The following is a 25,508-nucleotide window of genomic DNA, read 5'->3' on the forward strand; positions in this document are numbered from 1 at the left end:
TTACTGCTTTTAGCTTCATTAACATCTGCATATTTGTATCCCTTTATAGCATTCTCCCTTGATGGATCTGGGATCAGTTTTGCAGATATTTTCCGCCTGGTGGCTTTCTACTGTATAAGCAGGTACGTAATAGCATTTCTCTCTCTTGTATTGTTGTCTTTGCTCTTTCAGTTCCTTTAAAACACTATTGTAAAACTGAGGCAGCACGGTGGTACAGGGGTTAGTGCGTGTGCCTTACAACAAGAAAGTTCTGTGTTTGATCCCCGGCCTCGGGGTGTTTCTCTGTGGAGTTTGCATGTTCTCCCTGCGTGGGTTCCCTCCGGGTACTCCGGCTTCCTCCTACCTCCAAAAACATGCACCTGGGGATAGGTTGATTGGCAACACTAAATTGGCCCTAGTGTGTGAATGTTGTCTGTCTATCTGTGTTGGCCCTGCGATGGAGTGGCGACTTGTCCAGGGTGTACACAGCCTTCCGCCCCCGAGAGGGACAAGCCGTATAAAATGGATGGATTCTAAAAAAAAAACCTGTGTGAGACTCCCCTATGAATGGGTTTGATCCACTTCATCTGAGTACGCCAGTATCCCACCTGTAGAGGGCGCCCATCTGACACGTATACAGATATACTGATCTGATGAGCACAAATACAGTCGTGGTCAAAAGTTGACATACACTTGTAAAGAACATAATGTCATGGCTGTCTTGAGTTTCCAATCATTTCTACAACTCTTATTTATAGTTATACACTACCGTTCAAAAGTTTGGGGTCACCCAAACAATTTTGTGGAATAGCCTTCATTTGTAAGAACAAGAATAGACTGTCGAGTTTCAGATGAAAGTTCTCGTTTTCTGGCCATTTTGAGCGTTTCATTGACCCCACAAATGTGATGCTCCAGAAACTCAATCTGCTCAAAGGAAGGTCAGTTTTGTAGCTTCTGTAACGAGCTAAACTGTTTTCAGATGTGTGAACATGATTGCACAAGGGTTTTCTAATCATCAATTAGCCTTCTGAGCCAATGAGCAAACACATTGTACCATTAGAACACTGGAGTGATAGTTGCTGGAAATGGGCCTCTATACACCTATGTCGATATTGCACCAAAAACCAGACATTTGCAGCTAGAATAGTCATTTACCACATTAGCAATGTATAGAGTGTATTTCTTTAAAGTTAAGACTAGTTTAAAGTTATCTTCATTGAAAAGTACAGTGCTTTTCCTTCAAAAATAAGGACATTTCAATGTGACCCCAAACTTTTGAACGGTAGTGTATATATTTATAGTAGCATTAAACAGGCACTGAGTGAGCACAATGTGTCCGCCATGTCCTCATGTGTCATGTCTTTATTTTTTTCGGACTATAATGTGCAATAATGTTATACGTGTATATGTATATATGTATATGTACAGAGCCCGTATGTGGGCTCTGTACCGAGGATGTCATTGTGGCTTGTGCAGCCCTTTGAGACACTTGTGATTTAGGGCTATATAAATAAACATTGATTGATATATATGCATATGTGCATGTGTGTGGATATATACATATATATATAGATACATATTTTCTTTTTTTATCTTTTTTTAAATCGTTTTTTAACTATTTATATTATTAAATTATTGTGTATGCACCTTAGGGGATCTGCTCCAATTTCGTTGTTCTTTGAACCTGTTCACTGTAATAATGACAAATAAAACTCTATTCTATTCTATTTGTGATAGAGTGATTGGAGCACATACTTGTCGGTCACAAAAAATATTCATGAAGTTTGGTTCTTTTATGAATTTATTATGGGTCTATTGAAAATGTGAGCAAATCTGCTGGGTCAAAAGTATACATACAATAATGGAACTGCCAATGGAACTGGTGCTTTACAGAGAGTAAATGGGACAATGAAAAAGGAGGATTACCTCCAAATTCTTCAGGACAACTTAAAATCATCAGCCCGGAGGTTGGGTCTTGGGTGCAGTTGACAATACCGTAGTTGAGGGGCACAGGGGAGACGTTCCTTCGGGGCTAACAACCTTCACTTTACCTGGAAGTGGGTCTTTACAGCTGAGGGTGAATGACGAGGCCGGCGGTTTGTTGCAACTTTGTGACTTTATTGGACGCAGCCATCCACCAAGCTAGAGCACCTGCACGCACTCACTGTCGCCGGTCCCTCACCTCTCTCGCCCACTCACTCACTGACGTCACTCACCTCACATGTTGTCATATCTTAAAGGGCCACACACACACACGCTACTCTCATAACAACTAACAAGACATCATGGCGACGCCAGAAGTCGAGTTTTTTAACATGGAGACATTCTCAATACTTTTCTTTTGTCGAGCACAAAGAAAATAACATTTTAGTTAAATGTAAGTTGTGTCTTGGATCCAAGATCCTATCTACTTAAAGTTCAAGTGCCATTATGTTGCAGCTATTTAAAATAGTTTGGTCAATTTGTTCTGGCCTGAAATAAATTGGCCCTTTGAAACATATCTTTGTCTTTGTGTGTTGTATGTAGAGCACATTGTTTGTGTGTTGTATGTAGAGCACATTGTTTGTGTGTTGTATGTAGACCACATTGTTTGTGTGTTGTATGTAGACCACATTGTTTGTGTGTTGTATGTAGACCACATTGTTTGTGTGTTGTATGTAGACCACATTGTTTGTGTGTTGTATGTAGAGCACATTGTTTGTGTGTTGTATGTAGAGCACATTGTTTGTGTGTTGTATGTAGACCACATTGTTTGTGTGTTGTATGTAGACCACATTGTTTGAGTGTTGTATGTAGAGCACATTGTTTGTGTGTTGTATGTAGACCACATTGTTTGTGTGTTGTATGTAGACCACATTGTTTGTGTGTTGTATGTAGACCACATTGTTTGTGTGTTGTATGTAGACCACATTGTTTGTGTGTTGTATGTAGACCACATTGTTTGTGTGTTGTATGTAGACCACATTGTTTGTGTGTTGTATGTAGACCACATTGTTTGTGTGTTGTATGTAGACCACATTGTTTGTGTTGTATGTAGACCACATTGTTTGTGTGTTGTATGTAGACCACATTGTTTGTGTGTTGTATGTAGACCACATTGTTTGTGTGTTGTATGTAGACCACATTGTTTGTGTGTTGTATGTAGACCACATTGTTTGTTGTATGTAGACCACATTGTGTGTGTGTTGTATGTAGACCACATTGTGTGTGTGTTGTATGTAGACCACATTGTTTGTGTGTTGTATGTAGACCACATTGTTTGTTGTATGTAGACCACATTGTGTGTTGTATGTAGACCACATTGTGTGTTGTATGTAGACCACATTGTTTGTTGTATGTGGACCACATTGTTTGTGTGTTGTATGTAGACCACATTGTTTGTGTGTTGTATGTAGACCACATTGTTTGTGTGTTGTATGTAGACCACATTGTTTGTGTGTTGTATGTAGACCACATTGTTTGTGTGTTGTATGTAGACCACATTGTGTGTTGTATGTAGACCACATTGTTTGTGTGTTGTATGTAGACCACATTGTTTGTGTGTTGTATGTAGACCACATTGTTTGTTGTATGTAGACCACATTGTTTGTGTGTTGTATGTAGACCACATTGTTTGTGTGTTGTATGTAGACCACATTGTTTGTGTGTTGTATGTAGACCACATTGTTTGTGTGTTGTATGTAGACCACATTGTTTGTGTGTTGTATGTAGACCACATTGTTTGTGTGTTGTATGTAGACCACATTGTTTGAGTGTTGTATGTAAACCACATTGTTTGAGTGTTGTATGTAGACCACATTGTTTGTGTGTTGTATGTAGACCACATTGTTTGTGTTGTATGTAAACCACATTGTTTGTGTGTTGTATGTAGACCACATTGTTTGTGTGTTGTATGTAGACCACATTGTGTGTTGTATGTAGACCACATTGTGTGTTGTATGTAGACCACATTGTTTGTGTGTTGTATGTAGACCACATTGTTTGTGTGTTGTATGTAGACCACATTGTTTGAGTGTTGTATGTAGACCACATTGTTTGTGTGTTGTATGTAGACCACATTGTTTGTGTGTTGTATGTAGACCACATTGTTTGTGTGTTGTATGTAGACCACATTGTTTGTGTGTTGTATGTAGACCACATTGTTTGTGTGTTGTATGTAGACCACATTGTTTGTGTGTTGTATGTAGACCACATTGTTTGAGTGTTGTATGTAGACCACATTGTGTGTGTGTTGTATGTAGACCACATTGTTTGTGTGTTGTATGTAGACCACATTGTTTGTGTGTTGTATGTAGACCACATTGTTTGTGTGTTGTATGTAGACCACATTGTTTGTGTGTTGTATGTAGACCACATTGTTTGTGTGTTGTATGTAGACCACATTGTGTGTTGTATGTAGACCACATTGTTTGTGTGTTGTATGTAGACCACATTGTTTGTGTGTTGTATGTAGACCACATTGTTTGTGTGTTGTATGTAGACCACATTGTTTGTTGTATGTAGACCACATTGTGTGTTGTATGTAGACCACATTGTTTGTGTGTTGTATGTAGACCACATTGTTTGTGTGTTGTATGTAGACCACATTGTGTGTTGTATGTAGACCACATTGTTTGTGTGTTGTATGTAGACCACATTGTTTGTGTGTTGTATGTAGACCACATTGTTTGTGTGTTGTATGTAGACCACATTGTTTGTGTGTTGTATGTAGACCACATTGTGTGTTGTATGTAGACCACATTGTTTGTGTGTTGTATGTAGACCACATTGTTTGTGTGTTGTATGTAGACCACATTGTTTGTGTGTTGTATGTAGACCACATTGTTTGTGTGTTGTATGTAGACCACATTGTGTGTTGTATGTAGACCACATTGTTTGTGTGTTGTATGTAGACCACATTGTTTGTTGTATGTAGACCACATTGTTTGTGTGTTGTATGTAGACCACATTGTTTGTTGTATGTAGACCACATTGTTTGTGTGTTGTATGTAGACCACATTGTTTGTGTGTTGTACGTAGACCACATTGTTTGTGTGTTGTACGTAAACCCCATTGTTTGTGTGTTTTATGTAGACCACATTGTTTGTGTGTTGTACGTAGACCACATTGTTTGTGTGTTGTACGTAGACCACATTGTGTGTGTGTTGTATGTAGACCACATTGTTTGTGTGTTGTATGTAAACCACATTGTTTGTGTGTTGTATGTAGACCACATTGTTTGTGTGTTGTATGTAGACCACATTGTTTGTTGTATGTAGACCACATTGTTTGTGTGTTGTATGTAGACCACATTGTTTGTTGTATGTAGACCACATTGTTTGTGTGTTGTATGTAGACCACATTGTTTGTGTGTTGTATGTAGACCACATTGTTTGTGTGTTGTATGTAGACCACATTGTTTGTGTGTTGTATGTAGACCACATTGTTTGTGTGTTGTATGTAGACCACATTGTGTGTTGTATGTAGACCACATTGTTTGTGTGTTGTATGTAGACCACATTGTTTGTGTGTTGTATGTAGACCACATTGTTTGTTGTATGTAGACCACATTGTTTGTGTGTTGTATGTAAACCACATTGTTTGTGTGTTGTATGTAGACCACATTGTGTGTTGTATGTAGACCACATTGTTTGTTGTATGTAGACCACATTGTTTGTGTGTTGTATGTAGACCACATTGTTTGTTGTATGTAGACCACATTGTTTGTGTGTTGTATGTAGACCACATTGTTTGTGTGTTGTATGTAGACCACATTGTTTGTGTGTTGTATGTAGACCACATTGTTTGTGTGTTGTATGTAGACCACATTGTTTGTGTGTTGTATGTAGACCACATTGTGTGTTGTATGTAGACCACATTGTTTGTGTGTTGTATGTAGACCACATTGTTTGTGTGTTGTATGTAGACCACATTGTTTGTGTGTTGTATGTAGACCACATTGTTTGTGTGTTGTATGTAGACCACATTGTTTGTGTGTTGTATGTAGACCACATTGTTTGTTGTATGTAGACCACATTGTGTGTTGTATGTAGACCACATTGTGTGTTGTATGTAGACCACATTGTTTGTTGTATGTAGACCACATTGTTTGTGTGTTGTATGTAGACCACATTGTTTGTGTGTTGTACGTAGACCACATTGTTTGTGTGTGGTATGTAGACCACATTGTGTGTGTGTTGTATGTAGACCACATTGTGTGTTGTATGTAGACCACATTGTTTGTTGTATGTAGACCACATTGTTTGTGTGTTGTATGTAGACCACATTGTTTGTGTGTTGTACGTAGACCACATTGTTTGTGTGTTGTATGTAGACCACATTGTTTGTGTGTTGTATGTAGACCACATTGTTTGTGTGTTGTATGTAAACCACATTGTTTGTGTGTTGTATGTAGACCACATTGTTTGTGTGTTGTATGTAGACCACATTGTTTGTTGTATGTAGACCACATTGTTTGTGTGTTGTATGTAGACCACATTGTTTGTTGTATGTAGACCACATTGTTTGTGTGTTGTATGTAGACCACATTGTTTGTTGTATGTAGACCACATTGTTTGTGTGTTGTATGTAGACCACATTGTTTGTGTGTTGTACGTAGACCACATTGTTTGTGTGTTGTATGTAGACCACATTGTTTGTGTGTTGTACGTAGACCACATTGTTTGTGTGTTGTATGTAGACCACATTGTTTGTGTGTTGTATGTAGACCACATTGTTTGTGTGTTGTATGTAAACCACATTGTTTGTGTGTTGTATGTAGACCACATTGTTTGTGTGTTGTATGTAGACCACATTGTTTGTTGTATGTAGACCACATTGTTTGTGTGTTGTATGTAGACCACATTGTTTGTTGTATGTAGACCACATTGTTTGTGTGTTGTATGTAGACCACATTGTTTGTTGTATGTAGACCACATTGTTTGTGTGTTGTATGTAGACCACATTGTTTCTGTGTTGTACGTAGACCACATTGTTTGTGTGTTGTACGTAAACCACATTGTTTGTGTGTTGTATGTAGACCACATTGTTTGTTGTATGTAGACCACATTGTTTGTGTTGTATGTAGACCACATTGTTTGTGTGTTGTACGTAGACCACATTGTTTGTGTGTTGTACGTAGACCACATTGTGTGTGTGTTGTATGTAGACCACATTGTTTGTGTGTTGTATGTAAACCACATTGTTTGTGTGTTGTATGTAGACCACATTGTTTGTGTGTTGTATGTAGACCACATTGTTTGTTGTATGTAGACCACATTGTTTGTGTGTTGTATGTAGACCACATTGTTTGTTGTATGTAGACCACATTGTTTGTGTGTTGTATGTAGACCACATTGTTTGTGTGTTGTATGTAGACCACATTGTTTGTGTGTTGTATGTAGACCACATTGTTTGTGTGTTGTATGTAGACCACATTGTTTGTGTGTTGTATGTAGACCACATTGTGTGTTGTATGTAGACCACATTGTTTGTGTGTTGTATGTAGACCACATTGTTTGTGTGTTGTATGTAGACCACATTGTTTGTTGTATGTAGACCACATTGTTTGTGTGTTGTATGTAGACCACATTGTTTGCGTGTTGTATGTAGACCACATTGTTTGTGTTGTATGTAGACCACATTGTTTGTGTGTTGTATGTAGACCACATTGCTTAGCAGAGTTCAGTGGTGCAAATGCATGTCAAGTTGATCAACACATTGTATTATTCTCCAGTGCAATAACGGTACTGAAATGAAGGCTAAAAGGGCATTTATCATTAATGGGAGCCTTAAAAAAAGGGGGAAAAAAAGGAACTAAATAGTTACTTTTCACAGTAACGCATTACTTTTTGGTGTAAGTAACTGAGTTAGTAACTGAGTTACTTTTGAAATCAAGTAACTAGTAACTGTAACTAGTTACAACACTGTTTACAAGTGTATGTAAACTTTTGACCATGACCTTTTACAAAATGCAGGTCATTTAGTTGCATTCATGATACAAGAGCAGAGCATATTGCCAAGTATATCACTTTTATTTAGTGATGGGCCTGATGGGTGTTTGAGTTTCAGCTGGGCTCTCAGAGCTCAGATTACATCAAGTATCAGCTTCCGAGTTCAGACTAAAGAAATTGCATATTGAAGGAAGTGTAAAACATCATAAAACTGGGTATAAGATTATTGATGAAACTTTTTCACAAGCACAAGCTAAACAAGTTGTTTACCTTGTTTTCTCTAGGGATGTGTTGCCCTTCCCTCTCAAGCTCCCTGAGGCCATAGCATCTGCCAAGACCCAAAAAGACCTGGAGGAGGTGGCTCAACTTGGACCAGGTAGTCTTTTTTTTTTTTTTTTTTTATAGCTTTAAAAAGGGTCCATGTTGTACTCCGTCTTCCGCTCGAGTGCAGCTGGGATAGGGACAATCGGTAGAAAATGAATGGATGGATGATACACAGCGAAAACAGGAAGGCATTTACAGAACAGTTTTCCACAGTTGTCCCTTACAATAACCGTGATATGAAACTTCCATATTTTTATGTACTAAACATTTGCTTGATGGTACACGCAAAGCTACTGAGCGTGTGCACAGAGGATTGCGTCTCTTTAGTTGGCAGAATAAGGAGCACAAACCATTTAGCGTGTCTGTTCTTATGAATATGCAGAATATATGACGATCATTATTAATAGTGCATACAATTTTATACTTTGCACACGCTGTTTAGCACGTGGTATTTGGATCTTAGTAGATCTGGTCTGTAGTATCACAAAGGAAGCGTTTTCAGTAGAACCAGGCTTTTACTTACTGGACGGCACACAAAGGAACAATAATATATAAACACAAATTGATATCTGAAATGTAAAATAAATAAATACCACAATGGAAACATTCACCACAGACTATGACAAGACAAAGCTCTATACTCACTGTGTCATTTATCACTCAAACACTTAGGCTAGACTGGGAGCTAAAGAAGTTAGTAGTCTCCCTTCAGCTATCGTAGATTCATACTGCATAGCTCAGTTCTTAGTGTCTAAATACACGTACCACACCATTCCAGTCAGAACATGACCATTTACAAGTCAATCATGCCCATAAATATATGAAAACTTTGAACTATTGTAATTGCAATAAGGCGCTTTTGGTTGAATTTTGACCACTCCTCTTGACAAAATTGGTGCAGTTTAGCTAAATTTGTTGGTTTTCTGACATGGACTTGTTTCTTCAGCATTGTCCACACGTTTAAGTCAGGACTTTGGGGAAACCTTCATTCTAGCCTGATTTAGCCATTCCTTTACCACTTTTGACATGGGTTTAGGGTCATTGTCAACTGCGCCCAAGACCCAACCTCCGGGCTGATGATTTTAGGTTGTCCTGAAGAATTTGGAGGTAATCCTCCTTTTTCATTGTCCCATTTACTCTCTGTAAAGCACCAGTTCCATTGGCAGCAAAACAGGCCCACAGCATAATACTACCACCACCAAACAGATCCATTTTGTTTCATCTGACATCACATGTACAAAGATATAAGACCTTCTGGAGGAAAGTTCTGTGGTCAGATGAAACAAAAATTGGGCTGTTTGGTCACAATACCCAGCAATATGTTTGGAGGAGAAAAGGTGAGGCCTTTAATCCCAGGAACACCATCCTACTGTCAAGCATGGTGAAACTGATGCTATACAGAGAGTAAATGGGACAATGAAAAAGGAGGATTACCTCCAAATTCTTCAGGACAACCTAAAATCATCAGCCCGGAGGTTGGGTCTTGGGCGCAGTTGGGTGTTCCAACAGGACAATGACCCCAAACACATGTCAAAAATGGTAAAGGAATAGCTAAATCAGGCAAGAATTAAGGTTTTAGAATGGCCTTCCCAAAGTCCTGACTTAAACGTGTGGACAATGCTGAAGAAACAAGTCCATGTCAGAAAAAACAACACATTTAGCTGAACTGCACCAATTTTGTCAAGACGAGTGGTCAAAAATTCAAGTAGAAGCTTCTGGATGGCTACCAAAAGCGCCTTATTGCAGTGAAACTTTCCAAGGGACATGTAAGCAAATATTAACATTGCTGTATGTATACTTTTGACCCAGCACATTTGCTCACATTTTCAGTAGACCCATAATAAATTCATAAAAGAACCAAACTTCATGAATGTTTTTTGTGACCAATCACTCTATCACAAAAAAATAAGAGTTGTAGAAATGATTGGAAACTCAAGACAGCCATGACATTATGTCCTTTACAAGTGTATGTAAACTTTTGACCGCGACTGTATATACTTACATCATGTATATAAGACCTTAATGGAGGTGTTTTGATGTTTTTTTAAGGGCTTTAAAGGCAGAATACAGCGGCTCCCATAGGCTCCATTGTAAGCGGACTTTTGATCACATTTATTTACTATTTATGATTGTGAACGATAAGCAAAAATCCCCCAAAATGCAGTTCCCCTTTAAAATTGAGAAGGAAGTCTTGTTTTTTAAACAAAGTATACATTTGTATTTTATTGTGAAATGTATCTAATAATATTCAAAGTAAATAACATGTAAACACATTTATATTCATAAAACATTCTGGAAAAACTATTGGATATAAATCCAATGTTGATAATTATCTTAAATTGTACTTTTTTATCTTGTTGCTGACATGAAGCTTTATGAATAGCACCAGCCTAATTTCATGTGGGGACACTGAGGGCCAGACATATGATAGCAGCTGTCCCAGTAATGCAACAGTTAACGTTTCCATTTTTAGGCTGTACAGTAGTCCCTGTCATCGCTCAGGCTAATTCTGCATCGGTGCTTGTCCTTGTCATCAGAAAAAAAAATAGGACACTCCATTGTGTAAATCTTTTTCAAATGCACCCTATTAGTCAGGTTGACTCTAAATGTCAAGAATCACGACACAATTTGGTACACACTTTGAAGACTGACCGGCACATTCAATTCGAGCAAGATCATCAAGCAAACCATTTTCTCAGGGGCACATGTGGGACACACCTGTCAACATTTCAACATAAGGGAAGGGCTGGTGTAACGAGCCCACTGCCTACTTACTTACTTGATGATGTGCAGCACCAATACAGGGAAGTAATGAGAAATAAAAAGCGTGGGCAAAGTTTCCATGAGAGTTGACATGTATCATGCGTGGATTTAGCAACTAATTAACCATCTGATTAATCAATATGTAACTTTGAATATGTCCATATTACACGTATAATAGCAGTGGATGTTTGTGTTGTGCTTAACAGGGCTTTTTCCCCTTAAATGTGTAACTCTGACAAAAGAAATGGACCAAAAATAAATGTCCACTGCAGAATATGCTGGATGTTTGGAGGATATTTGAGATCATGTCATGAATTAATCAGTGAAAACAATCAGCAGACCAGAAACTACAGGACAATGTACTGCAGGTTAGTGTAAACATTTGACAGTGGTGGACAAAAGTCAAAGGGGGGGAATGGAGGAACTGGAAATGCGTGCGCGGTGTTGTTTGTGGAGTGCTCGCTCACTCTGTGAATACCACTGGCCACTCCCTCTCTGTGGCTGTGTGACGCACACCCGCTAGATCAGAGCAAAGGATACACAGGACTGTATGTGTCACAGCTACCGGAAAAAAAGGAAGGAGCAAGCTGAAATTCAAACAGGAGAAAACGGTCAGAAAACTTCATTCGAACTGGTGGGGAAAAAATATGCTAGCTTTTCTAACTGTTTAGGAGTATATTCACTCGTTGGTGACTTCTGCTGTGTGCCAGTCAGTGTTTGTGTCTGAGTGTCACTGTCTCTGATTTACAGGCTTTTGGGACTCGGCTCTGTGCAGCCAGCCGCAGACCTCACACCCTCCCTGTCGCCCTCTGAGTCGAACCCTCAGCCCGCAGAGGACAAGCAGGGCCGGTGAGGACAAGGAGTCGCAGCCGAGCCACTGCGAAAGTGCACCACCAACGTTGCGCCCCCATGAGAGAAGGCATTCCAGTGGTCTTCTCTGCTTTGTCAACCCACTCTTTCTCCAGACTCGACAGCGCCACCACTGTGAAGAGAACCTAGTTCCTCCTGCTACTAAGTGCGACTCCGAGGATGCGGGAACAGAGTCCGTGAAACCGACGAGCGGCGGTCAAGTGAACGAGAGCAAGGTGAACCGTAATTCCCGCCCTCCTCCCCGACCCCCTCCGCCTCGCTTAATGCCACGCCGGCGACCCGCTCCACCTCCGCCCGGACATCCAGCGCCTATCACCAGACCCAAAAGTATGCCAGTGGCCGTCCCTGTGGCTCCGAGGCAGCAGCAGCAGCAGCAGGTCCGAACCAGGCGTCCGGCGCCCCCGAGACCGACAATGGGCGGAAAACACAGCAGCCCTTTCAAAAGTGCCGGCTCACCAATCCCCGTGCCTGCCGACCCACCCCCTCCAAGACCTACTAAGCCCGACCTGGAAGCACGCCGCTGCCACATTGCCCTCGATGATGAGACCATTGCTAAGGCCTTGTCTCAAGCCAAGCTACCGCCGTCCATCCCTGACGATGTTCCACCGGAGAAAAACGGAGGGAGTCCAGCCATCCGGAACGAGAGAGGACTTCAACGGCTTAGCGACATGAGCATGTCCACGTCGTCCTCGGACTCTTTGGAGTATTCACAGTCACCTGGATATATGGTAGAGGACAGTAGTGAGGAGGAGGAGGAGGACGATGATGACGATGACGACGGGGAAGAGGAAGTAGAAGAGGACTATGGGGTGGGCCTGGAGGCAGACTTAGAAATGCGTCTCCGTCCTTCCTTCAAATCTCGGAGGCGCAGGGTGGGCGTGAGCCTGAGTGGGGGATCATTTATTGTGCCTCGCGCCCTTAAGGGACGCTTCCGCAAGGTGAGCGGTATGCTTACATCCCTGATGACTCCAGAGAGACGGGCGGTGAAAAAAATAGCGGAGCTATCCAGAGATAAACGTTCGTACTTCGGCTCCCTGGTCCAGGACTACATCAGCTTTGTTCAGGAGAACCGCGGCTGTCATACGTCGGGCATCGATTTCTTGCAGACGCTCCGGCAGTTTATGACGCAAATGAAGGCGTACCTGTGCCAAAGCTCCGAGCTGGACCCTCCTATAGAGTCCCTCATTCCGGAAGATCTGATCGGTAAGCAATTCCTTTTTTTTAAATGCCTTAGTAAAAAGAAGCCTTTGTGGTTGTATAGAGTGGGTGTGAATGCATCATGCTTTGTGAACACTGAATCACTCAGTATTCATTCTCTCTATGGTGTCGTGTCACTATAATTTAGGAAGTCAAACTTTTTACCCTTGCTTCAATCAAGGCTTTCCAGACCTGCCATTATCGTAGGAACGCAACTACTTGGAGTGTTCCATATTGATGTGCTTTAAAGTCGGTGTTTAGTTACAGCCATGCCAGTGTACTGTGTCCAATGACTTCTTCTATTCTTAGCCTCCAGTCGTAGGCTCTCAGCACATTGCTAAGATCAGAGGATCATTTTGTAGGGCAGACATTGAATTACAATGTTGCTTATTACGTGCCCGGAAAATAATAACATTAAGACAGACAGACAGCCAGACAGCAGCTTTATTTTGTCCATTCTTAACATGTACAAGACACATAAGAACTGAAATTACATTTTCGGCACAATCCCGCTAAGAGCAGACATACGTTACAGGGGGACAAGATGGGACCGCCAACGGATCAGCCACTTACAGCGCTCCTTAAAAAGGTGGGAAAAAGGTGACATAGGGAAAGGGGGAAGAGTAAAAAAAATACCAGGAGTGGTCCAGACGGAGTCCGAGGAAAAAACCTCACATAGCATGGCACACATAAACATGGTACATGTAATCACAACAACTCGCAACAGAGGTAGGGGGAGTTGGGACCCTGGAGACCGGCTGCCGCTATAAGGCGCTACTCAGCCCCCACAACCCCGGAGGAATTAAGCAGTGGTGGATTTGTTGATTTGGGGAGGGGCGTGTGCGTGCATGTATGCCCAATTAACTTGGGTGAGATGTTGAAATGTCTTTGTGGACTGAGGCCGATCTCAAAAGTTCGACCCAGGTGCTTTTTGAAAAAAAGGAAGGTCAAAAGTGTCCATCTTTGAGGAGTCCTCGGAACATTGAGAGGATTGCATGTAAATATGTATGTTCACTCCACATTAGGTCATTGTCAATAATAATAGAAAGGCTTTGTTTATCTTGGTGGTGTCCCGTTCTAATGTTGATATCTGATATCGGTAAGGGTGGAACGGTACACAAAAATTTCGGTTCGGTACGTACCTCGGTTTAGAGGTCACGGTTCGGTTCATTTTCGGTACAGTAAGAAAACAACAAAATATACATTTTTTGGTTTTTTATTTACCAAATTTGTAAACAATGGCTTTATCCTTTTTAACATTGCTTTAAAATAGTGTGTGATGGATGTGAGCCACCACTAGGCTGATCAGTGCAACAGCAGGCAGTCATGAATGCTAAGCATATCATATAGGCATCTGTCCATCAGTAGTGGCGATGGGTTGCGCCTAAAATAAAAACTAAATAAGATAAGGCTCAGAATGGTTTCTTAACAAAACCTTTCTACAAAACCCGTTTCCATATGAGTTGGGAAATTGTGTTAGATGTAAATATAAACGGAATACAATGATTTGCAAATCATTTTCAACCCATATTCAGTTGAATATGCTACAAAGACAACATATTCGATGTACAAACTGATAAACTTTTTTTTTTTTTGCAAATAATCATTAACTTTAGAATTTGATGCCAGCAACACGTGACAAAGAAGTTGGGAAAGGTGGCAATAAATACTGATAAAGTTGAGGAATGCTCATCAAACACTTATTTGGAACATCCCACAGGTGAACAGGCAAATTGGGAACAGGTGGGTGCCATGATTGGGTATAAAAGTAGATTCCATGAAATGCTCAGTCATTCACAAACAAGGATGGGGCGAGGGTCACCACTTTGTCAGCAGATTTTTGAACAGTTTAAGAAAAATCTTTCTCAACCAGCTATTGCAAGGAATTTAGGGATTTCACCATCTACGGTCCGTAATATCATCAAAGGGTTCAGAGAATCTGGAGAAATCACTGCACGTAAGAAGCTAAGCCCGTGACCTTCCATCCCTCAGGCCGTGCTGCATCAACAAGCGACATCAGTGTGTAAAGGATATCACCACAGATGTGTAAGTTACCCATGTCTTGGGCACTAATACACCCCCATACCATCACAGATGCTGGCTTTTCAACTTTGCGCCTATAACAATCCGGATGGTTCTTTTCCTCTTTGGTCCGGAGGACACGACGTCCACCGTTTCCAAAAACAATTTGAAATGTGGACTCGTCAGACCACAGAACACTTTTCCACTTTGTATCAGTCCATCTTAGATGAGCTCAGGCCCAGCGAAGCCGACGGCGTTTCTGGGTGTTGTTGATAAACGGTTTTCGCCTTGCATAGGAGAGTTTTAACTTGCACTTACATATGTAGCGACCAACTGTAGTTACTGACAGTGGGTTTCTGAAGTGTTCCTGAGCCCATGTGGTGATATCCTTTACACACTGATGTCGCTTGTTGATGGTTTATCAGTTTGAACATCAAATATGTTTTCTAAGTAGCATATTCAACTGAATATGGGTTGAAAATGATTTGCAAATCATTGTATTCCGTTTATATTTACATCTAACACAATTTCCCAACTCATATGGAAACGGGGTTTGTACATATAAAGTGCTTTTTTTGATTGCTTGATTGAGACTTTTATTAGTAGATTGCACAGCACAGTACATATTCCGTACAATTGACCACTAAATGGTAACACCTGAATACGTTTTTTTTAACTTGTTTAAGTCGGGGTCCACGTTAATCAACATTAAACTGCCTCAAGTTGTTGCTCAGAATAAATAAAATGACAAAACTTTTCTTCCACATATAAAAAGTGCAACATTAAACAGTTTCAAATCAACTCACCCTTAGATTAACTTTTCTTCCCCCCCAGCCTTTAACCCTGGTGACTTTCACTCAGTCTTCATGTTTTTTGCCAGAAAAATCAGTTTATCCACATTGTCTGTAAAAAGAAGAAGTGACTCAAAATCTAGTTTTTAATGCAATATGGTGTTAAATCTGCTGCTATAAAAACACCAACAGCATTTGTGATTGCTTTAGCCCTGCCTGACTCGCCGAGGAAAGGCTGCTTGAATGCTGTGGGGAGCTGAGTTTGCACAACGCTCGTCTTTCTCGTCGTTGAAGCGATGTTCACTCGGGGGTGGTGACGCTTCAAATGGGTTGGCATGTTTGACGTGTTGCCAGAAGCATACCCTACCGCTGCTGAACAATGACTGCAAACTGCTTTCGCTTTGTTGTCGTAGCCCGGTCGCTGCTAGCATGCCGTGTGTTGTGCCTCGGTGTGCATTGTTTACACAACGTGCGGTACGCTACTTAATATGTCCGTGTGGAAACTCGTTCGGTACACCTCCGTTCCGAACCGAAACCCCCGTACCGAAACGGTTCAATACAAATACACGTACCGTTACACCCTTAGTAAATATGTATGTTCACTCCACATTAGGTCATTGTCAATAATAATAGAAAGGCTTCAGTGTTTCCTATAAACTGCCAAAATACCTGTGGCGGTGGGGGTGTGACTATGGGCGTGGCTATGGGCGTGGTCACCATGACATCGAGTAACTTGCATAATTTACTACAATGATATGATTTTCTCTAAAAAAGCTAAAAAAATGTATACTTACTAATTAATAATAACAGTTTTGTTTTAAACGTCCATCCATCCATTTTACAATATAATTTAAATAACACTTTATGTACATATTTATATACAGATTTGAACAATAAGTTATTCACTGAAATACAGTGAATATTTTAATTGTATTCAATAATTATATCCAATCTACTTAACAGTTTAACAGGATGAACCTTGTCAAATTATATGCAAGCATGTGGTAATCACAAATATTTTTTTTATCAAGGCTTAGGTCAGGCTAATTACAAAATAAGTAATAATCAAATAAGTTAAAGTTAAAGTACCAATGATTGTCACACACACACTAGGTGTGGCGAAATTATTCTCTGCATTTGACCCATCACCCTTGATCACCCCCTGGGAGGTGAGGGGAGCAGTGGGCAGCAGCGGTGGCCACGCCCGGGAATCATTTTTGGTGATTTAACCCCTAATTCCAACCCTTGATGCTGAGTGCCAAGCAGGGAGGTAATTGGTCCCATTTTTTATAGTCTTTGGTATGACTCGACTGGGGTTTGAACTCACGACATATACTACAAAATGAGGGACCTTTACATGCAAATACGCAATTCTAAAATAAATACATTCCAACTAAATGAATAATCAAATTAAAGTGCAAATGAAAATAGAGCTTCACCGCATTAATCATATTTTTTGCGCTTGAGAATCTTCTCTGTGACTTTAGCTCCAGACTTTTTCTGTTTGTTTGAGATTGTCATTACTGCCGCACGTGGTGGAAAAGTGTATTACAACTGAGTACATACAGGCCACAGCTGAGAACAGATATTTTTTTGGCGGCCCAACAATGGGCCCCAGCCCTATGGTTAAGAAACCCCAATTTAATGAATTATTGTGACCACAATTACCTCGCCACTTCAACTTAAAAACAGCATAAGTCAATTCCAGGCAGTTAATGATAAATAGGTTTGTGTTTTTCCATATCTACCATTGTTCTCTTGAGTAATTTCGCGTGATCAAACGTACAAACATTCACTGTCCCGATGGAAGGTTAAATATTTCACTGGAAACACATGAAAACAAACAAAATAAGTAAGTAATAATAATCAAACAAAATAAGTAAGTAATAATAAGTAATAATCAAATATACTACAAAATGAGGGACCTTTTCATGCAATTATGCAATTCTAAAACAAAAACATTCCAACTAAACTAATAATAAAATTAAATGAAAATACTGCTTCACTACATTAATCATATTTTTTGCGCTTGAGAATCTTCTCTGTGACTTTAGCTCCAGACTTTTTCTGTTTGTTTGAGATTGTCATTACTGCCACACATGGTGGAAAAGTGTATTACAACTGAGTACTCCTATGGCCCATACGGGCCACAGCTGAGAACTGATATTTTTTGGCGGACCTCTAGTAGGCCCTCACGGCCCAACAATGGGCCCCAGCCCTATGGTTAAGAAACCCCAATTTAATGAATTATTGTGACCACAATTACCTCGCCACTTACACTTAAAGACAGCATAAGTCCCTTCCAGGCAGTTAATGATAAATAGGTTTGTGTTTTTTCATATCTACCATTGTTCTCTTGAGTAATTTCGCGTGATCAAACGTACAAACATTCACTGTCCCGATGGAAGGTTAAATATTTCACTGGAAACACATGAAAACAAACAAAATAAGTAAGTAATAATAATCAAACAAAATAAGTAAGTAATAATCAAATATACTACAAAATGAGGGACCTTTACATGCAATTATGCAATTCTAAAACAAAAACATTCCAACTAAACTAATAATACAATTAAATGAAAATACTGCTTCACCACATTAATCATATTTTTTGCGCTTGAGAATCTTCTCTGTGACTTTAGCTCCAGACTTTTTCTGTTTGAGATTGTCATTACTGCCACACATGGTGGAAAAGTGTATTACAACTGAGTACTCCTATGGCCCATACGGGCCACAGCTGAGAACTGATATTTTTTTGGCGGAGCTCTAGTTGGCCCTCACGGCCCAACAATGGGCCCCAGCCCTATGGTTAAGAAACCCCAATTTAATGAATTATTGTGACCACAATTACCTCGCCACTTCAACTTAAAAACAGCATAAGTCCATTCCAGGCAGTTAATGATAAATAGGTTTGTGTTTTTCCATATCTACCATTGTTCTCTTGAGTAATTCCGCGTGATCAAACGTACAAACATTCACTGTCCCGATGGAAGGTTAAATATTTCACTGGAAACACATGAAAACAAACAAAATAAGTAAGTAATAATAATCAAACAAAATAAGTAAGTAATAATAAGTAATAATCAAATATACTACAAAATGAGGGACCTTTACATGCAATTATGCAATTCTAAAACAAAAACATTCCAACTAAACTAATAATACAATTTAATGAAAATACTGTTTCACCACATTAATCATATTTTTTGCGCTTGAGAATCTTCTCTGTGACTTTAGCTCCAGACTTTTTCTGTTTGTTTGAGATTGTCATTACTGCCACACATGGTGGAAAAGTGTATTACAACTGAGTACTCCTATGGCCCATACGGGCCACAGCTGAGAACTGATATTTTTTTGGCGGACCTCTACTAGGCCCTCACGGCCCAACAATGGGCCCCAGCCCTATGGTTAAGTAACCCCAATTTAATGAATAATTGCGACCACAATTACCCTGTCACTTCAACTTAAAGACAGCATAACTCCCTTCCAGGCAGTTAATGATAAATAGGTTTGTGTTTTTTCATATCTACCATTGTTCTCTGAGTAATTTCACTTGATCAAACGTACAAACATTCACTGTCCCGATGGAAGGTTAAATATTTCACTGGAAACACATGAAAACAAACAAAATAAGTAAGTAACAATAATCAAACAAAATAAGTAAGTAATAATAAGTAATAATCAAATATACTACAAAATAAGGGACCTTTACATGCAATTATGTAATTCTAAAATAAATACATTCCAACTAAATTAGTAATCAATTTAAAGTGCAAATGACAATAGAGCTTCACCACATTAATCATATTTTTTGCGCTTGAGAATCTTCTGTGACTTTAGCTCCAGACTTTTTCTGTTTGTTTGAGATTGTCATTACTGCCGCACGTGGTGGAAAAGTGTATTACAACTGAGTACTCCTATGAGAACATATATTTTTTGGGTGGACGTCTAGTAGGCCCTCACGGCCCAACAATGGGCCCCAGCCCTATGGTTAAGAAACCCCAATTTAATGAATTATTGCGACCACAATTACCCCGCCACTTAAGTTAAGTTAAACCAATGATTGTCACACACACACACACACACGAGGTGTGGCGAAATTATTCTCTGCATTTGACCCATCACCTTTGATCACCCCCTGGGAGGTGAGGAGAGCAGTGGGCAGCAGCAGTGGCCACGCCCGGGAATCATTTTTGGTGATTTAACCCCCAATTCCAACCATTGATGCTGAGTGCCAAGCAGGGAGGTAATGGATCCCATTTTTATCGTCTTTGGTATGACTCGGTTTGAACTCACAACCTACTGATCTCAGGGCGAACACTCTAACCACTAGGCCACCGAGTAGGCCACTTCAACTTAAAGAAAGCATAAGTCCCTTTCCAGACAGTTAATGATAAATAGGTTTGTGTTTTTATCATATCTCCCATTGTTCTCTGAGTAATTTCGCTTGATCAAACGTACAAACATTCACTGTCCCGACGGAAGGTTAAATATTTCACTGGAAATGCATGAAATATATGCAAAATGTCATTATAATGTCAATGATATTGGGCCATTTAGAAGTACTGCAGTAGATGAATCAAAGATTGTGTATTACTAGGACCATTCAGTTGAAATAAGATGTTCAAGTCGGGCCGAGACAATGTCTCCAGCTAGACCTCCCACCTACTCATATTGGGTCTAATTAATTTGTTGCTTGCCAAATATCCAACATGTCACACGAGTGCTATTGTGTCTTACTGTTCTCTGTCCGTCCTAACACAAGTACCTTATTCATAAACAGCACAGACCGTGCCTTTCACGCAGCATTAGGACCACAATTCAGCCATTAGCTGCACAGTTGCCGCAAAAACACAATATTTCCCCATTAAAACAAAAAAAATAATGTTTGTGTGTGTGTGTTGCTCTCTATTCAACAGATCAAGTGCTGGAAAAGTCCATGCACAAGTGTGTGTTGAAGCCACTGAAGAGCGTCATTGACGTGGCTTTACATGACTTCCAGGTGAGAGATTAAAAGTATCATCTTACAGTGTCATCAAGTATAATGTGATGGGAGTGAAACTGAAAAGGCTTTGTACTTCATAAACATATTTGTTTCAGGATGTCTGTCTGCCGAAATGCATTTTGAATAACAAGGAAAGAAAAATCCTGATGCGTAGTTATTTTAACAACAATGTCACTCACATTTACGCTGAATTCACAACCATTTAGACTTCAATTAGTCGAACATCCATGTTTTTGAGATGAGAAATCAACCGGAGAAAATCCACATGCAAACAGACAAAGATGTACCAAATTAAACTAGACTTCGACTTCCTTTTTATTGTCATTCAAATTTGAACTTTACAGTACAGATAAGAACGAAATTTCGTTGCATTAGCTCATGGTAGTGCAGGATAAAAAAATCAACAAGGTGCAGATATAAATAAATAGGTTACTGTACAGATAAATATATTGCACTTTTGCATATGCATCCACGTTTGTGGATGTATGTTATATTGTCTTTATATTTCAGCCAGTTAATTAATTTTTTGGGGTGAATTGAGGGGATTATTATGATGCGTTCAAGAGTCTTACGGTCTGAGGGAAGAAGCTGTTACAGAACCTGGAGGTTCTGCTTCGGAGGCTGCGGGGTGCAGCTTTAAACGCGTGTTTAATATTGTTGTAGACCATGTCCAAACGCGTGTTTAATATTGTTGTAGACCATGTGCAAACGCGTGTTTAATATTGTTGTAGACCATGTCCAAACGCGTGTTTAATATTGTTGTAGACCATGTCCAAACGCGTGTTTAATATTGTTGTAGACCATGTCCAAACGCGTGTTTAATATTGTTGTAGACCATGTCCAAACGCGTGTTTAATATTGTTGTAGACCATGTCCAAACGCGTGTTTAATATTGTTGTAGACCATGTCCAAACGCGTGTTTAATATTGTTGTAGACCATGTCCAAACGCGTGTTTAATATTGTTGTAGACCATGTCCAAACGTGTGTTTAATATTGTTGTAGACCATGTCCAAACGCGTGTTTAATATTGTTGTAGACCATGTCCAAACGCGTGTTTAATATTGTTGTAGACCATGTCCAAACGCGTGTTTAATATTGTTGTAGACCATGTCCAAACGTGTGTTTAATATTGTTGTAGACCATGTCCAAACGCGTGTTTAATATTGTTGTAGACCATGTCCAAACGCGTGTTTAATATTGTTGTAGACCATGTCCAAACGCGTGTTTAATATTGTTGTAGACCATGTCCAAACGCGTGTTTAATATTGTTGTAGACCATGTCCAAACGCGTGTTTAATATTGTTGTAGACCATGTCCAAACGCGTGTTTAATATTGTTGTAGACCAGGGGTCCCCAACCTTTTTGAAACCAAGAGCTACTTCTTGGGTACTGATTAATGCGAAGGGCTACCAGTTTGATACACACTTAAATAAATTGCCAGAAATAGCCAATTTGCTCAATTTACCTTTAACTGTATGTTATTATTAATAATTAATGATATTTATCTTTGTGGAAACACTGATCATCTTAATGAATTCTCACAATAAATATATCTAGAAACAGATAAATATCAATATGCAACACTTTATTTTTATATTTTCTCTAAGTGCACATTTTTCAAATTGAACATTTTCAAATGATCACTTTTAAGACAGTCTTGTGAAATCACAATATCCCATTTTAACTAGCTAGCCACTAACATTTTTTAACAAATCATGAATTACTTTGCACCATGTTTGTACAAATAATAACTCATGTAAAATACAAAAGTAAACTCTCAAATTTGTAAATAAATCATGTCACACTTTGAACTGGACACCAAATCTGTTATCTGTTTCTTTGTCAGTTAGTGAAGACCAAGTCTTTAAAATATTTTCTTGGATTTTTAAATTCTATTTGAGTTTTGTCTCTCTTAGAATTAAAAATGTCAAGCAAAGCGAGACCAGCTTGCTAGTAAATAAATAAAATTAAAAAAATAGAGGCAGCTCACTGGTAAGTGCTGCTATTTGAGCTATTTTTAGAACAGGCCAGCGGGCTACTCATCTGCTCCTTACGGGCTACCTGGTGCCCGCGGGCACCGCGTTGGTGACCCCTGTTGTAGACCATGTGCAAACTACATACAAAGCATTCAAAGCTTTTTTGGTGTTAGCACTGGGAGGAATGTACACTGCTGTGAAGATCATAGCACTAAATTCCCGGGGCAAAAAAAATGGCCTGCATTTTATAGTTAATAGTTCTACATCGGGAGAACAGTGACATGAGACTATCTTCCCATTGTTGCACCAGTTGTTGTTGATGTATATGCAAACACCGTTTTCTCCTAACATTCTGATTCAAGTTTAAAATCTCCCAGATCGTGATGTTTTTATGATATAAAATACTGTATTGCTGCTGCCCAGATGCGGTAAATAAAGATGCATTTTAGTGAAATGTTTGCTTGTGTAATCACCCATCAGGATTCGGCCTCTACACTTTCACGGCCTCACAGACAGTCCGACACTATAGAACTTTAACACAACTAATTGTCCACACCAGATGTCACCAGCTCTCTTTATCTTACTGGTAGTGTAACTGTCAGTAACTAACTATAGTAACCATCAGTTTACATTCTAGTGTCAAAAAGGAAAACAGGTATATTTTGCCCTGATGTGGATAGGATAGGATATGTCTTTATTGTCATTGCAACAAGTACAACGAAACTATGTTTTCAGCACTAACCCGTTCAAGATTAGACAAACAGTGTACAGGGTTACAGAACAGGAACGCTGATGGGTCGCCACGAGGCGCCCCGTAAAAGATAAGAAAAAGGTAAAAAGATGAGTAAAAAAATACAATCTAGACTGGGCTCCTAAGGGGGCCTAGTCTGGAGTGGGAAAAAAACTCAATGCCATGCACACATAAACATGTTACATTTATTCACGACAACTCGCAACAGATGGGGGGAGAGTTGGGGCCCTGGAGGTCGACTGCTGCTATGAAGCGCTGCCAGCCGTCCATCACCCGAAGGGGAATCAAGCGGTAGTGAAGGCGTGGGGTTCCAAATAGGTAGATGTCTTCCACGTCTTCGATGGAAAGGACTGACAGGCACATGATTCTCCATTTATCCCAGGAATCTCTCAGCAATGGTTCCATCAGGGCAGCCAGGCTCCCCCGAACCTCTTTTCCTCGTCGAAAAGATTTTGTCAATTGAGTCGAGAGTCCAGCTGATCATTTCCATGTCTGATGTTTGGATTTGAAGGACAGCGCAAAGAAAGAGGCTTCAAAAAAAAGTGTAGACAAGACAAAAACAAAGAGAGCAAGCAGGGAGAAGAAGGGAGCGGAAAAAACTGCGACCGCCCTCACCCGAGGCAAGACAGAAAAATGTCGTTGTGGCTTGTGCAGCCCTTTGAGACACTCGTGATTTAGGGCTATATAAGTAAAAACTTTGATTGACTTTGTTCTCGTCAGGTTAACAGTGGAGAATGGCAGCAGATGAAGGAGAACCTGGCTCTTGCTAAGACCAAGAGGCCCCAGGAGCTGGGGGTGGACGGTGCGGTGCCCCCGGACCCTGTGGCTATTAAAAGAATCCGACATAAGTTCCTTACCATGAGCAAGATGTACTCACCTGAGAAAAAGGTGTCACTGCTGCTGCGTGTGTGCAAGCTCATCTACACCATCATGCAGGACAACTCAGGTATACGTTCTTTGTTTTGAAAATCAACCCGTGCATGTTGACATAATGCCGACTGAAGACTTTTGAAGAAGGATTACCCTGGTGTTTCAGAGCAATCATGCCTGTGGCCCCTCCCTGACCCGTGTTCCCACCACACATACTTTACACTCCGTGGCGTCTGTCTGCTTCCTTCCAGGGAGGATGTACGGTGCTGATGACTTCCTGCCCATGTTGACTTACGTGGTGGCGCAGTGTGACATGCCTCAGCTGGACACAGACATCCAGTACATGATGGAGCTGCTGGATCCTTATCTGCTCCAAGGAGAAGGTAAACCAAAGTGCGAGACTGTCAGTATCAGAGAACACGAAACAGCTCGCCCACAAATGTCTGCATGTCATTTTTACATCTACATTACACATTCGTGCTTAAAATTGTGGGGTTCTAATGAACTAATTTAGCATTGTTATTATTATTACTATTACAAACCCCGTTTCCATATGAGTTGGGAAATTGTGTTGGATGTAAATATAAACGGAATACATTGATTTGCAAATCCTTTTCAACCCATATTCAGTTGAATGCACTACAAAGACAAGATATTTGATGTTCAAACTCATAAACTTTTTTTTTTTTTTGCAAATAATAATTAACTTAGAATTTCATGGCTGCAACACGTGCCAAAGATGTTGGGAAAGGGCATGTCCACCACTGTGTTACATGGCCTTTCCTTTTAACAACACTCAGTAAACATTTGGGAACTGAGGAGACACGTTTTTGAAGCTTCTCAGGTGGAATTCTTTCCCATTCTTGCTTGATGTACAGCTTAAGTTGTTCAACAGTCCGGGGGTCTCCGTTGTGGTATTTTAGGCTTCTTAATGCGCCACACATTTTCAATGGGAGACAGGTCTGGACTACAGGCAGGCCAGTCTAGTACCCGCACTCTTTTACTATGAAGCCACATTGTCCATGGTA

At 40.0% G+C, this 25,508-nt stretch overlaps 1 protein-coding gene across 1 annotated transcript in view; it reads left to right on the forward strand.

Annotated features, from left to right (window-relative positions):
* Positions 1–24,994, forward strand: part of LOC133633429 (ras and Rab interactor 2-like) — a 61,299-nt gene extending 36,305 nt beyond the window's left edge. Inside the window, exons 6-11 of the mRNA XM_062025955.1 lie at positions 50–122; positions 8,195–8,286; positions 11,748–13,070; positions 20,797–20,879; positions 24,331–24,556; positions 24,732–24,994. Coding sequence (XP_061881939.1) covers positions 50–122; positions 8,195–8,286; positions 11,748–13,070; positions 20,797–20,879; positions 24,331–24,556; positions 24,732–24,994 — 2,060 coding nt within the window. The remainder of the gene's footprint in view (positions 1–49; positions 123–8,194; positions 8,287–11,747; positions 13,071–20,796; positions 20,880–24,330; positions 24,557–24,731) is intronic.
* The last annotated feature ends 514 nt before the right edge of the window (positions 24,995–25,508 follow it).

The sequence above is a fragment of the Entelurus aequoreus genome, linkage group LG18 (assembly GCF_033978785.1).
Source record: "Entelurus aequoreus isolate RoL-2023_Sb linkage group LG18, RoL_Eaeq_v1.1, whole genome shotgun sequence".
NCBI lineage: Eukaryota > Metazoa > Chordata > Actinopteri > Syngnathiformes > Syngnathidae > Entelurus > Entelurus aequoreus.